Source organism: Primulina tabacum, chromosome 4 (assembly GCF_025594145.1).
Source record: "Primulina tabacum isolate GXHZ01 chromosome 4, ASM2559414v2, whole genome shotgun sequence".
In the NCBI taxonomy this organism is placed as follows: domain Eukaryota; kingdom Viridiplantae; phylum Streptophyta; class Magnoliopsida; order Lamiales; family Gesneriaceae; genus Primulina; species Primulina tabacum.
This window is the reverse complement of record NC_134553.1, coordinates 885,254-900,142: the sequence shown is the minus strand read 5'-3', so window position 1 is coordinate 900,142 and position 14,889 is coordinate 885,254. Positions and strand designations below refer to the sequence as shown.

Genomic DNA, 14,889 nt, shown 5'->3' with positions numbered 1-14,889 from the left:
TCCAAGTGGTTATCATTCATCGAGAGGATAAGTCCATGGTTATGATTGTACACCATTAGTCCTTACGACCCGGGACAACACTGAGGCTCTATATGCTAGGGCTGAACTTTGACTCGTTTACCGGCTCCAGGAGAGTCATCAGGTGGCGAGATTGGGTACAGTTGCGACACATGTAGAAGCCAATACATTGTAGTCGGGGATTCACCGCTCACCTACGGGTGTGGATATCCTATGTGATCTGATGAAATAATAGTGCATGGAATCTCTGGCCAGAGTATGAAATGTACGTTAGAGAAGGAGTTCTCCAACAGTACATGCGGTGCCACTATTTATAGATATCACATAGTTATCGAATTAATATGCAACCCTCGATGAACCAATGGTTGCAGATTCGATCGGGATATATGAGATGAAGGGATCGTACTGTACGTTAATCATAATCGACTGGTTCTTGCAGGCACTATCAGTGATACCTAGGGGATCATGGGGCGATGCTACTAGACGCTCTTACCATGATTCGATGGGTGCAATCAGAAATGAGTTCTGACATTCTTGATCAAGATATTGATGAAAAGAATGGGGCTGACTAGGGTAAGCCCGAATAAAGGATTATGTCCTGAATCACAAAGAGTTGTGAACCCACGGCTAGCTGTATTCCTGAACAATTGAGGGACACACAAGCACTGGCTTACTTGTTCCCGTTGAGATAATAAATTCAATGAGTTGAATTTATAAGAAATAAGTTTGATATGATCAATCGATAAGCTTATAAATAAATTTTATAAAAGCTTACAGAAATTTTGAGAGCATGACTGCTAAATACAGTCAAAAAAAGTAAACATGTTTTATTTAGATTTTGGTGATCTCCCAAATATATATGTATTAAAAGAAAATCAAGATTGAAAGAGGTTTGCATGCATATTTAGAATCTTTAATTAATTTAATTAATTAGATTAATTAAGTTAAGAAAGGATTAGAAATAATAATGAGGGATTATGATTCCCAATTTATGTGACATGCATCCACATGGATTTTATGGAAATTCATTGACTTAATTAATATGATTAATTAAGGAAATGATATTTAGTTAATAAATTAATAATGTATATATTACTTTGATTAATTGTTGGAGATTATCGCACCTTTAGAAAAATGGAGAAAGTCTCCAAAAATCCCATCAATCGAGATTGACCTTGTTTTTGGCATGAAAATATTTTAGAATCTTTAAAAATGGGAGGTTAGACAAAAATATAAGATTTTGATTCTTGTTTTACGTGAAGTATCAGCCAAAAACTTTAAATAAGAGATTTCAATATTTCGGCTCTTCAAGGTTGCTCTCAAAATTTTGAAACAATTTTTCTTGATCTCAAATACGCAAAAACATCTTATAATTTTCTAGTGCAAATTATAAGAGGAACAAGTTTCCCAGTCGTGGACCGGATTAGTAGATCGAATAACGTTCGTAGGGAATTCACGAAGAGCTATCTCCGCTGACTCCGGAATAGTTGGAGCTTAGTGATTTATTCACCAAAGGTATAACAATTTCTAACATCCTATGAATGTTTATATATTTGTTAAATCATACGAGCGCCTAAAGCAAAATTATTTTGTTTTTCAAAATAAAATAAAATTTTTAAATCTTCCGCTGCGTTTGGGCGCGTAGAAAACCGGATCCAACAGTGGATAGTCCGAGGGGACAATATGCCAGAGTCTGAAATAGGGAATTATTTTGTTCCGATTCTTGATTTCCCGGGTGTAGTTTTGCTTTGGATTTCAGTTTGGATTTGTGTATTCAAGTCTGCTGTTATCATTTTTCTCTGATTCGAAAGCTTTAACAAGGGAACGTTCTTTTACTCCCTTGGCCCATACTTGGCTTTATGGCGTAATATTGAATCAAAGGTGTTATCTCATGTTGATGAATTCATTCACATATTGTCTTCATGTTTCTTAATAGTGTTGTCCGATGGAAATTTGGGGAACCATTGGCTCTGACCTGCTTTTTATGACTTGTGAACTTATTATTTTGAATTGAATCAGCGGTTCAACTGGAGTTTAGCTTGTTTTTTATTCGTTATACTCCTTTTCCCGATTATTCGGCTTGAGTTATATCTACAGGATTCCTTATGTTTATGAGATGAAATTAGCTCATGACATTCCGGAACACGCAAATAACTGCATATCTGTATCCCTGATAAGTATATAAAATTTGAAATGATTAGAATCAAATATTGAAACTTAGCGCAAAAAACTAAAAACAATATACAACCCTAAAATCCTACATTTTGCGAGCGAGAGGTAGTGTCTGAGGTAGATCATATAAAAATATTTTCTAGTGGATATACAAATGGCTCCATTTGGTTTGTTCGTATTGTCGTATCGATCTTCTTGGTCGAAACAATGTAACCAACAACTTGGTTCATAGACAGGAGAGAAACCAAAAATAGCTTCCATGACCATGTTATCAACCTTTCCTTTAAGTTGCCACTTGTCCGCTCCTCCAAACTCCCACATATATAACTCATAGTCATTGTGCAGGTATTGATCATTACACCTTGGTTCTGTCATTGCATACCAAGATAACCTCGTTGCTGACCGATGCATTGATATCCCTGTATGTAACCAGGAAACTCAGTAGCATCTAAGAATCCCATGAAAAATACAATGTAACTTCCGGTTTGAACTGTTGATTGTTGACATATATACTACAATCTATCAGGAGGTGGATATGAGTACTGAAGCTACATCTTAGCCATGACTTGCTACTAGACGAGTATACTGTAAATCTTAAATCATCTTTTTAAGTATTCTTTTAACCTTTTCATAGGACACTCCAACCAATTGGTAATAACGACAACATGGAAATCCCCTCACCAACGATGACAGAAGTACTGATACTTCGGCGCCATTAAACCTCGTTTGCAGGGCTTGATATCATGCTTGAATTCAAGAATCGAAAAAACTTAATAGGACACGTGATCTGTGCTGTATATCTGCTGTTTCAACCTGAAAACATAAGCCTCCAGACCCAATCGTCACACAAATGATCAGTATCTGCAAACGTCTCTCCAGATTTCTTAGTCATGACATTATTTCAGTGATTGAATCGTCGCACGATTGGTTATGGGATTAAACTCAGATTCATGTTTTACTTGGTTCTTGATTATTATACCGTTAATTTTTCAACCACGTCAGTTTGACCCCTATATAGACTTGTTTTAATTTAATTTTTGTTAAAATTTTGCTGTCGTTTGAAATGAAAATAATGGGGGTGAGGTCACTTAATGTAACGTTATGCTACATTACCATTGAATTGCCATTCTATTTGGTAAATGGTGCAAATATATTTTAAAGTTTTACTTCTAATTTGTTGAAGTTTTATGAACCCGTTTTTCATGCATGCGTTCTCGCTAGCAATTTTGGAAGCCAAAAGGCATTGGCTATGAAATAATAAAAACATTATCCAAGAACACTTGAAAAAAAAAACGATTCTTTCAAACTACTGAGCTCGAAGTAGCTGACACAACATCGAGAAGTCATGTTAAAATTTCTGCTTGCAATTGAAGCAACGATCAATAATCGAACATAGAAAAATTCCAAAAACAAGCAAGTTTAAAATCACATCAAAATCTCTTCATAAAAGTAACTAAACCTCAAAACACGTTTAAGCCCTTAATAAAAGAAGCCAAGAACCTTGCCACCGACATTTTTTCTTCTGGCCTCTTCATGGTCCATGATGCCTGCAGATGTCGTCAATACAATGTAGCCAAACTGCAAGATACAATGGAAGTCGGGGTAAGCCACATATGAAAGATAAAGCAGAACAAAATGACTAAGTAACACAGATTTAAGATCTAGCACCTTTGATCAGGGTTGTGAACAAGGATCATCATGAACACTAACTAAAAACTCATTAATCAAACGAGAAGTCTTTTAGATAATGAAGTATCCGATAAAAATGTATAGTCAGTGTCAGACAATCTTAGGGCCATAGACTTTCAAAGTCAATCTTTAATCCAAACATAAATTTCCTATAAAAAGTACCCATCGCCATTATATTCCCATAGATGAATCTCTCACTCTCAGCCATTAATCCTTGATCACTCTTTTCATTTTTTTTGGAGTCCTCCAGCAGATAAAACACCAATCTATGACGCCCACAACATAACCATAAAGTGAAATCAACACTCAAGATTAATCTATAACCACAAACTAGTTAATTAAAACAAATAAATGTAACACTTACTAAACTTTTATACATATCATGGTGTTTCATATTGACACTCTAAATGAACAAAATTAAACCTCCAGAGCAACACATCCTACTATAATGACAGAAAGCCACATACATCAACACAGAGACAAATCCAAAGATTATAATTTTCATTGTCTAAAAATTATAGTTTCTAAACAATGAATAAAAAAAATTAATGGCTCACCTGTCTGGAAGGAAGCAACCTTGCAGTCCAGCCCTCAATATCCTTGACACCAATATCAAAACGAGGGCTGATCACACCACATTTGTTCAACCTTCCATTTAGTTCGACAACAATTTTACCGGACCGGTGATCGTCTACAAACTCAAACTCCCCAATATATCCTGCATGACGAATCAAAATGATGAAAGCATTAAGACATGTCTCGCACAATATCAGGAAAACAAACAAAAAATAGTTGAGTGAAATGCTAGCATACCATGCTTCTGCATCACCAAGAGAAACTTGATGATGACTTTGGACGAAGGCCTTATCATTACTTGTCGCTTACCCCGCTTCTCCGCATTGTACATGCTCTTGAGGGCATCATTAAGCACACTAACTCTCACCATCTTAACTTACCAAGAAGACTGTACGTAGAACAAACTACAGTCAAGTTAATAGCCTAAATCATACCAAACAGGGTCAACACACAAATTAAAGAAAACAATAATGTCATAAGTAATTTCTTGAAAAGAATTCGATTTTCGCAGTCAAAATACAGTAAGTCAGGACCAAAAAAATCCATGGGTTCGCCCTGCTTACAACAAACACAAAACGCAAATGATGTAGTTCCAAAACTCAAGGCCAATGTCTCATATTAAGGCATTCGTAAACATCAATTAGATTCAACCAACCAAGGCGAGAAGGCCAATGACCTAATACTTACTGTTCAACATTCCACTGGCGCTATAAAATTCAAATCGCTACAAAACACACACACACACAAACAGAATGTAAAAGCTTCCAGGGTTCTAACGGTAACTCAAATCGCTACAAAACACACACACACAAACAGAATGTAAAAGCTTCTCGGATTCTAACGGTACACGTCTTCCAGAAATATTAAACAAGCAAAAGACATTGATCAAAGAGAAGGACAAATTCGTTGTCAAAATCATAAGTTTGAAAATAAATTGATCAAATAATTCACGCACAGAAGAAGTAGCAACATGAAAAAAGCAATGAAATTGAGCTCTGGTCAGTTGAGGCAGTAGGATTTCAGCTTACCAGACGGCCAAGAATCAGTAGGCAGCGGGTGCCGAAGTCTCTTCGAATTGTGTGGTTTCTCGAAACCCTAGAACCTATTTTACTTGCGTTTAATGGGCCAAATGATATATTAGGTATGGTATGGGCCGTTTTATATAATAGGAGTACAAAATGGCCCATTAGTTGTTACGGGTCAACATATATATCGGATACACGTACTGGCCCATTATTTTTTGATGGATACGTACTTGCCCATTAGTTTTTTAACGTATGCGTAATAGACAATTAAAATGGCCTATTAGTTTTTAATGGGCCAATTAATATATTGGGTCTACGTACTGGGTCTACGTAATGGTTCATTAATTCTTTTAGTTCTGACCCATTAGTTTTTAATGGGTATACATAATAGCCCATTACTTTTAAAGGGCAATTGATAAATGGGCTAATTTATTATACGTATTTACCCATTAGTTTTACAGGCCGACTTGTATATTGGATAAACATGCTGGCCAGTTAGTTTTTTAATGGATACGTATTGGCCCATTAAAAGTGGACCATTAGTTTTTAATGGGCCAGTGGCTATATTAGGTATACGTATTGGACCATTTGCTTTTTGGGTATAAGTACTGACCCATTATTTGTTTTAATGGGCCCATTTATATTTAGAATATTGGACCATTATTTTTTAATTAGCCATTTGATATCTACTGGTCTTTACTTCAGACCCATTAGTTTTTAATAGTTATACATAATAGCCCATTAATTTTCTATTGGGCCAATTCATATCTTATGTATAGGACTGAAATGAGTCAGTTTATTATTGGGTGTACGTATTGTTCCACTGTTTTTTACCCGCCAACTTACATGTTGGATAAACGTACTGGCCCATTATTTTCTTAATGGATAGTTACTGGCCCATTAATTTTTTATGAATATGCAATGGTTCATTAAAATTGCCCCATTAGTTTTTAATGGGCCTGTGTCCTGGAACATTTATTTTTATGGGTATAAGTACTGACCCATTAGTTGTTTAATGGGCCTATTCATATTCGGGGTATACGTACCGGAAAATGTTTTTTAATGGCCCAATTGATATTTAGTTGTATATTAATTCTTTGAGTTCTGACCCATTAGTTTTTAATGGGCTAATTGATTGATATCCTATGTATTCCACTGAAATGGGCCAGTTTATATATTGGGTGTACATATTGGCCCATTAGTTTTTACGGGCCAACTTATCTATTGGACAAACGTAGTAGCCCATTTTGTATCGGATACGCAGTGGCCCATTAGTATTTGATGGATACGTAGTGGTCCATTAGTTTTTAATGGATACGTATTGGCCCATAAAAAAAGGGCCCATTAGTTTTTAATAGGTACGTATTAGACCATTTGTTTTTATGGTACTGGCCCATTAGTTGTTATAATGGGCCCATTTATATAACTAGTATACATACTGGACCATTACTTTTTAATGGGCCAATTTGATATGTACTGGTTCATTAATTCTTTTAGTTCTGACCCATTAGTTTTTAATGGGTATACAAATGCCCATTAGTTGATAATGGGCCAATTTATATTTATGAATGCGACTGAAATGGGCCAGTTATATATTGGATGTAAGTTTTAACCTATTATTTTTTAAAGGCCAACTTATATATTGGATAAACAAACTGGCCCATTAATTTTTAATCGATACACTTGCCCATTAGTTTTTGATGGATATGGACTGGCCCATTAAAATATCCCATTAGTTTTAAATGGGCCATTGATATGTACTGATTCGTTGAGTCTTTTAGTTCTAACCCATTAGTTTTTAATGGATATACCTAATAGCCCATTAGTTTTATAATGGGCCAATTGATATCTTATGTATACGACTGAAATGGGCCAGTTTATATGTTGGAAGTACGTATTGGCCCATTAGGTTTTACGGGCAACTTATATATTGGATAAATGTACTGGACCATTAGTTTTTTGGATAGGTACTGGCCCATTTGTTTTTAATGGATACGTAATGACCCATTTGTTTTATTAATGGGTCAATTGAAATTATTGGTTGTACGAACTGGCCCATTTATTTATATTTTAATGGGGAATTAGTACTGGCCAATTATTTTTTAATGGGCCAAGTAATATATTGGTTGTATTATCATACGGGCCCATGGCGAATTGATATATTGGATATACGTGCAAGTACTGGTCTATTAGGTTTTTAATGAGCCAACATTAGTTTTTTAATTGGATAATATGGTATGCGTAGTGGCCCTTTATTTTAATGGGTCAATTTATATATTTGGATATTTACGATAGCCCATATTTTAATGGGCCACCGATATTGGGTTACGTATTGGCAATTGATTGTTCATTGCTAATGGGTATGCGTTAATGGCGTATGATTTTTAATGGGCCAATTTTTATTCGGGTATATGTGCTTGCCCATTATGTTTTTACTAGGTATAATATTTGCCCATTATGATTTTAATGGCCCAATTGATTTGGTATATGTACTGACCCATTATTTTGTCCGAAGATCGAGATTTGTAATGGTCCAATTTAGGTATGCGGTATACGTAATACTCCCGACTCCTAATTAAATAAAAGAATAAATTCGAGAGCAATTTCTTTGTTTTTAGACTTTTCTCAGTAGAAATTTTATGAATGAGGGATATAATACGTTCAGAATTATTTAAATTTAACATATAAAATTAAGATTTTTTTAAGAGAAATAGAAATATAATGTTAATTTTTTATCGAACCAGATTCATTTTTGTTTTACAAATCATTTTTTAGACTGCCTTCTCAGAAACTTCATTAAATTAATAATCTAAATACCTAAGTTAAGTCTTAATTGAAGCATGTAACATGCATGTGCTCCCAACCACCATCACATTTTATAAAATTCCAACCCACAATAGACTCCCCAAAATTGACTAACATTACCACCCACATAATCAAATAATTGTTCAATAATTCAGATTTTATAAATAAAAATTATTATTATATTGATGATAATAATTCAATATTTGATTATCGAGATAAGAAATTTATATTCAATCTTTTTAAAACTTCACGTGCATGCATTGCATATTTTTCCTACTTTCTATTCAAATTGAGCATCGTAAAAAACATCAGAATGGAAGGAATAACCACATGGCCTTGTTCCCTGGAGTACTCGATTTGGCCGGGGACTAGAATAATCAATAAATAGAAATTTAATTTAAAAAAAACGATACGGACAAGATATAAATAAACATTATAGTTAATTGTTGGGGGTCATTATTATTAAATACAAAGCAAGCCAATTAATGGATACTATAATGACAACAAGCCAGACGACACAATACAAATATTCGACGAGATGGTTCATGTGTATTTAGAATTTATAATATTGATTTAGATACAGACAACGCCCAAACTCGAGAACGATGATATTTAAAAATTATACATTCACCACATAATATATATATATATATATATATATATATATATATATATATATATAAACAACTTATTTTCTTCGATCAAACCAGAAGATGGACAATGTTTAGTTAACACCTGCTCTTGCATTTCTCCATTGCCCTTGGAGCTGATTTTGACAAGAAAATAAATAAATAAATAATTAAAAATTAAAATCAAGAGAGAGCTCAGATCTTAGTCTCGATTCTTTATTCACACCAAGTGTATATCATGGAATCTTAATTCAAGAAGCTAAAAGTATGAAATTTTTATCAAACCTTAACTTTTATATAAAAAAATTCAAAGGTGTACGTTTTCACTTCTTTGGTCGTTTCATATATTATTATGTATACTGCAACTAAATAACATAACGTATATACATATTTTTTTCCCCGGCCAGATATATCGTAAATAAAGGTGACATACCCAGTCCAATTGCTTCTGATCCTTTCATAATACGAAGGCGCTTGCATGAAGCAATAAACATCCTGCGCATAAACACTCCAGAAATTCTTAAAAAGAAACTTTATAATGTTGAGAAGTGGCCATTTAAGTTATCACATGCGCATATAATAGTTTTACAATGAGGAATACTTTTCTAAAAACATTTTTTTTAAAAAATAAAATAAAATATAGCTTAATTAACAAGAATGGCAATATTATAGCTAGAACCACAAAAATCAAGAAACGGTCGCAATAAAAAAATTAAACACAAAAACTCTCATATGACATAGGTCAACTTTGTGAACGGGATCTCTGACCCGACCCGACCGACCCATGATACTATTCATGCCCAAAGTAACATCTTTCATTACCAAAATATCACATTTTGTTAGTTATGTCATGATGAAATATTGTGTGTAATATTGTTGATTTGAGTGAAAATTATTACTTTTATGTAAAAAAATATTACTTTCCAATGTATATATGGATCGATATGATCCGTGAGACTGTTACGATAATAGACACAATCAAGATTAAAATAAATTTTCGTAACACTATTTCAAATCACTGATAATTAAAAAAAAAATTAACTTGGAATCGGGGATGATACTTACTCCCACGGTACGTCGCCCACGAGCATCCAGTCACCATCCTTATCTTCGTATGTGGGAACATATTCCGAACTATTCAGCAAATCCATTAATTTCCTCTCGTTCATAAAATCTATCATTCCTTGGGTCCCATAATTACCTGTATATAATATAATCACAAAAATTAACCATACATTAATAAACACCTTTCACATTCATTTCACTTTTCAAACATGAACTTATTTTTAGACTTTACATGAATTGGAGCGGTAGATCCAATACTATTTTAATTTACTCTATATATGGTGATATATAAACTCATACCAGCCAGCCATATCTGTCTAAACACACTCACTAATATATATTAATTACTCAATAGCTACATTTATATATGCATATAGTTGATCTCGCAGAAAACTATTTTAGAACTTATTGTGCCCCAAAAAAAATTCCAGATCAAGAATGAAACAATTGACTATATTTCGTGGTTTCTATTATGCTAGCTAGCTATACTACCAACAATTTTGGTGTGTGTGTGTGTGTGTCTCTATATATATATATATATATATATTTTGGTGTGTGTGTGTGTGTGTCTCTATATATATATATATATATATACACACACACACACACATGAGTTTATATGAACTTAAGATGTAGGCAAGGATAGACGTAACCCTCCTTCAAAAAAAGAGTAACAATAATTCACGATTGTTTTTTTCTTTATTTACACGCAAATGAATATTGCAAAATTTCATGCAAAAATAAAAGGGGCTTGCACGGTACTTACCCATGGTGAAGGAGCTAAACATTTTAGCAAGGGCATCGGAGAGCTGTTGGTAACTCTCGTACATCGTCAAGTCCACTTTGCGAAGATACGGTGCCCCATCCATCGACACCTTCACGAAGGCTGGCTTCTCCGCCGACTCCTCGCAGCTGTTCTTCTGGTGAGCCATAATGTTCTTGCGGAAGGACCGGACTGGTGGCCACCCCACCACTTGGGCCCTATTGCATGCCAAATCAAACGAAGACATATCGATTTGTTTACGAACAAGCAAACATACTACTCCGAAAAATTACACACAACTTTTGCACATCATAGGTAAATAAACTAATGATTGATTACTTCGCCGGTGGCTTGACGGGATCTTTGGGAGGAAGCACGCCGCCCGTCTTCACCATAGCTGATTTTTTCATGTTTTCCTTGAGATCTATAGCATCTGATTCATTGTCTTGTATGTTGAGCTTCAGATCAACTGTTTCAGAGTAGTTTCTTTTCCCGGTTATCTTCATAAGCTCACCAATTTCCCCTCCGCCGCCCGGAAGCCCCAGGCAAAGCTCAGTATCCTTAAGATTCAGGCCACGCTCCTCCCCGAGAAAAACAGACATTTTCCGGCCAACTTCCCTAAAGTGATCTTGTCCTTTTTTCTTCTGAATATAGTTTCAATATCCTTCGTCTATTTGATTATTTTAAATAGAAAAGCGTGGGTATGAATATGCAAGCACCAGATAATTATTATACGAATCACATGTGCGCTTAGCATATTAGGCCATCAAGTTCTCTCGTATTGTGGGTGGACAAGTGGACAACATTACACTTACCTTCTAAATATGTTTGTTTTAATATATTTTTTTATATTATATAAATAATAATAAATTTGAAATAAAACAATGGTTAATTATATATAAAGTAAAATAATTAAGTACACTAGAATCATTTACTTACATAATTCATATGAACCGTGAAATAAATTAAGATAAAAATATAGTATGGGATTTAATATTTGTAATATGTTGATTGGTTTTCGCATCAAGAGCTAGCTTGCCCTTAAAAAAATGAAATGACTTTTTTAAAAAATTAAAGGTGAGATAAATCCTTGAATTTATGGCATTAATTCGCTTCTGCGGGCAATTATGTGCATTTTGATGTTTCAATAATTCGGTTTAATTTATAATATATTCAGATTGATTACCCTTCTATTATAATATCAGTAGACAGAGACGGAGCCATCAATGTTAATTATCAGTGTAAATATAAAATAAATATTAATTATCAAGGATGTTGATAGAAAAATGAGATTCTAAAAAAATATAAATTGACATTTTATATACTTGGGATTTTCATATTACTCGGAAAAAAATCTCTCACACGTGAAATTCATCTTATCATAAATTATTCCTTCCATTAATTAAATCTTCAGTAGCTTAAATTTTTTTCTGAATTAACAATAGTTTATTCAATGATAGAAATAATAATTTCAAAGTAATTATCTATTGAAGTTTAAGTTTAATTTGTCATTATATTTAGCAATAAATTAAAAATGCATTGTTTAACTGGTATTATCAATTAATATATTATTTTAAACTTTGCTCTCGATTTTTATATTCCAACCGCGCGAATTCAAATGTTACGAATGCTGCAATTAAATTCTAATTTGTATTCACACTTATTTATTTGTGTTATTAAAATTTAATTAAAAAATGAACAAATTGCTTGTAATTAATTACATGGTCAACTCAGCCAGCACCAGAAAATTAAAGCAAAATTTAAAGACAGAAGATGTAGTAAAAAAACTCAACTATTGGCCAATGTATATTATAAATTTTGGGCAGAATCTGCTGGGCGATTATCCAGCTTTTCCCGTATGATCCATCAGCTCCTCCATTAGGTCACATGATTCTTTTAAATTTTTATTGAACTTTACATATATATTAAATATCTTTTTTTTCGAAACAACATATATATTAATTATCTAAAAATTAACATTTAACCATATAAAAAACAAAAACATTCTAAATATAACAAAAAATAATCTATTTAATTCACATATTTGTTAATCAATTTAATAAAGCTGATGGTTTCATTCATGGCATTGATTAATTTAAAATTAATAAAGTAATGTGATTGACATGATTTATGGAGCAGAGCCTGTACGTGGTCTAGAAAAGAGACACGATGAATTAACAGTATCCTCTAATTAATGGCATTATATTTATATAATTCAAGAATTATTGTATATGATAATGCAATGTATTTAAAATGAATTGACTTATCATAGATTTTGTCTGTTTGATTTCATGTCTTTTCCCGTTTATTTATCTTTGGAGAAGTCATTATTGGACACGGAGTATTATATAAATGGAAGAACATTTCCTAAAATACTTATTACATGGAAAAATTATGACTTTTTTTAATAGTAAAACACTTACAAACACGTTTTAAATTTACTTTCATTTGAGATAAGCGATGGCCTCTACTTTCTCCTTTCTTCGATTTTGGTGGAGGACTTGATATTAATACTTAATTAATCATGCAAATAAACATTGAGGAGTTCATCATTCTGAAAAGATGAACATTCAATAAATCTTACAATGTTTGAGTTGGTGGAGTTGATGATCAGCATTTGACTAATGATCAAGACTTTGATTCCTCAAACCAACATTTTTCAGACGAGCCCATCGTACAAGTTTTGCATAGTGTGGTTTATCTAGCTATCGTGGTTCGAAAACAATTACATTAATATGAAGGTTTATCCAGTACATACAAATAGTGGCGGTTGTATGATTCATCTTGATTGATTCTGTAAAAGTGTTTGATTATTTTTAATCAAAATAGTGATTAGCGCTGATGGTTTTATCGATTACTCTGACTAAACAAAGAAAATGTCTTTATGATATTGGACATGGTAAAACATTAAACAGACAATGCAACGAAACTGTCCTAGAAACCATGTTTTTATGATATTCTCCTGCCCCCACCCAAGCAAAAATTCGTGTTTTGATTAGGTCAAAATAAAATTAATGTTTATGCTAGCATTATAACAAATATGACATGATTAATATATACATTAAAAGGTTGTAAACTAGTAAATAATCAAATTTCATTATTAATTGCTAAACATATTCTTTTAAATTGATCATTGGTGATGACTTTGAGACAAGTCACATCTTTAAGAAAAGGAAACATCCCTAACCCTAGTTGTATTGTGTCCTTGCTCCATCACTATTCTTTATAAACTACAATATTTTATTTAATTAATCGCCTTAATTTCTAATTTAGTATATATCGAACCAGAAAATTTGATTGAAAGCAACGTACAAAAAATATGATAAATTTGAAGAAGTTAATGTCATACATGAAATAATGTGATCCGAATATGAAATTAAATAGAAAGAACAAATTTTGAATTTTTCAAAAATTATATAGGCTTGATCACGATGTTCATCTCTCGCTTTCCAACGTTGGAATTATCGTTGTTTTGGATTTGATGTAAAAAAAATTAAAAATTAGTAATCGAAACATTAAAACCTAGATCATATATCTAGCTCTATTATTTAATATCAATAGATTCAGATTAGTTTTCAATTAATAATAAGACCTAATTCATGGGAACTATTTTCACTCGCCTCTATATATATTATATTAAGTAAAACTATCTTATTTGCTTCATCAAATATATATATAGACTAATTTTTTATTCATCGATAAAATATAACAGTATATATTGATCGTTTAAGTGTGGTATTTTTTCGAACCAAAAGTAATTAATTATTAATGTGATCCTTGTGTTTAATATATCACAAGAGTCCTTAATTAATTAAATAAACTGCTCTAGTTTTTCTAGCTAATTTTAGAATATAGGCACCTTAAATTAATTCTTGATCTGAAAGGGATTCCAAAAGATAAAAGGACTATATTTTCACCTTTTTGAACTTGGTGGAGTCAAAATCATATAAGATAAAACAAAAGACTGTTTTTTCCTTGGCGTCATCCAGAAATTGAAAACCTAGAAAACAAAAGAAATTGATTTCCCTTGTTATTGCTTTTGGATTATCGTTTCTTTTACAATAACACACACACACACACACACAGATATATATTTTCTTGTTTAGCAAATTTTTTCATGTGGGAAGTTTGTTAGAGATTTTAAATT

At 32.7% G+C, this 14,889-nt stretch overlaps 2 protein-coding genes across 2 annotated transcripts; both read right to left on the bottom strand.

Annotated features, from left to right (window-relative positions):
• Window positions 1–3,474: 3,474 nt before the first annotated feature.
• LOC142542168 (small ribosomal subunit protein uS8z/uS8w-like) lies at window positions 3,475–5,606 on the bottom strand. Its single transcript, XM_075648657.1, has 4 exons — window positions 5,484–5,606; window positions 4,693–4,843; window positions 4,437–4,597; window positions 3,475–3,768 (listed from the first exon to the last, which is right to left on the bottom strand). The coding sequence occupies exons 2-4, from the start codon at window positions 4,823–4,825 to the stop codon at window positions 3,670–3,672; spliced, it is 393 nt and encodes a 130-aa protein (XP_075504772.1). The 5' UTR covers window positions 4,826–4,843; window positions 5,484–5,606; the 3' UTR covers window positions 3,475–3,669.
• Window positions 5,607–8,698: 3,092 nt separating this feature from the next.
• On the bottom strand, window positions 8,699–11,523 carry LOC142542165 (auxin-responsive protein IAA14-like). The gene is made up of 5 exons (XM_075648654.1): window positions 11,082–11,523; window positions 10,746–10,960; window positions 9,980–10,115; window positions 9,348–9,409; window positions 8,699–9,051 (listed from the first exon to the last, which is right to left on the bottom strand). The coding sequence occupies exons 1-5, from the start codon at window positions 11,342–11,344 to the stop codon at window positions 9,014–9,016; spliced, it is 714 nt and encodes a 237-aa protein (XP_075504769.1). The 5' UTR covers window positions 11,345–11,523; the 3' UTR covers window positions 8,699–9,013.
• Between the last annotated feature and the right edge of the window lie 3,366 nt (window positions 11,524–14,889).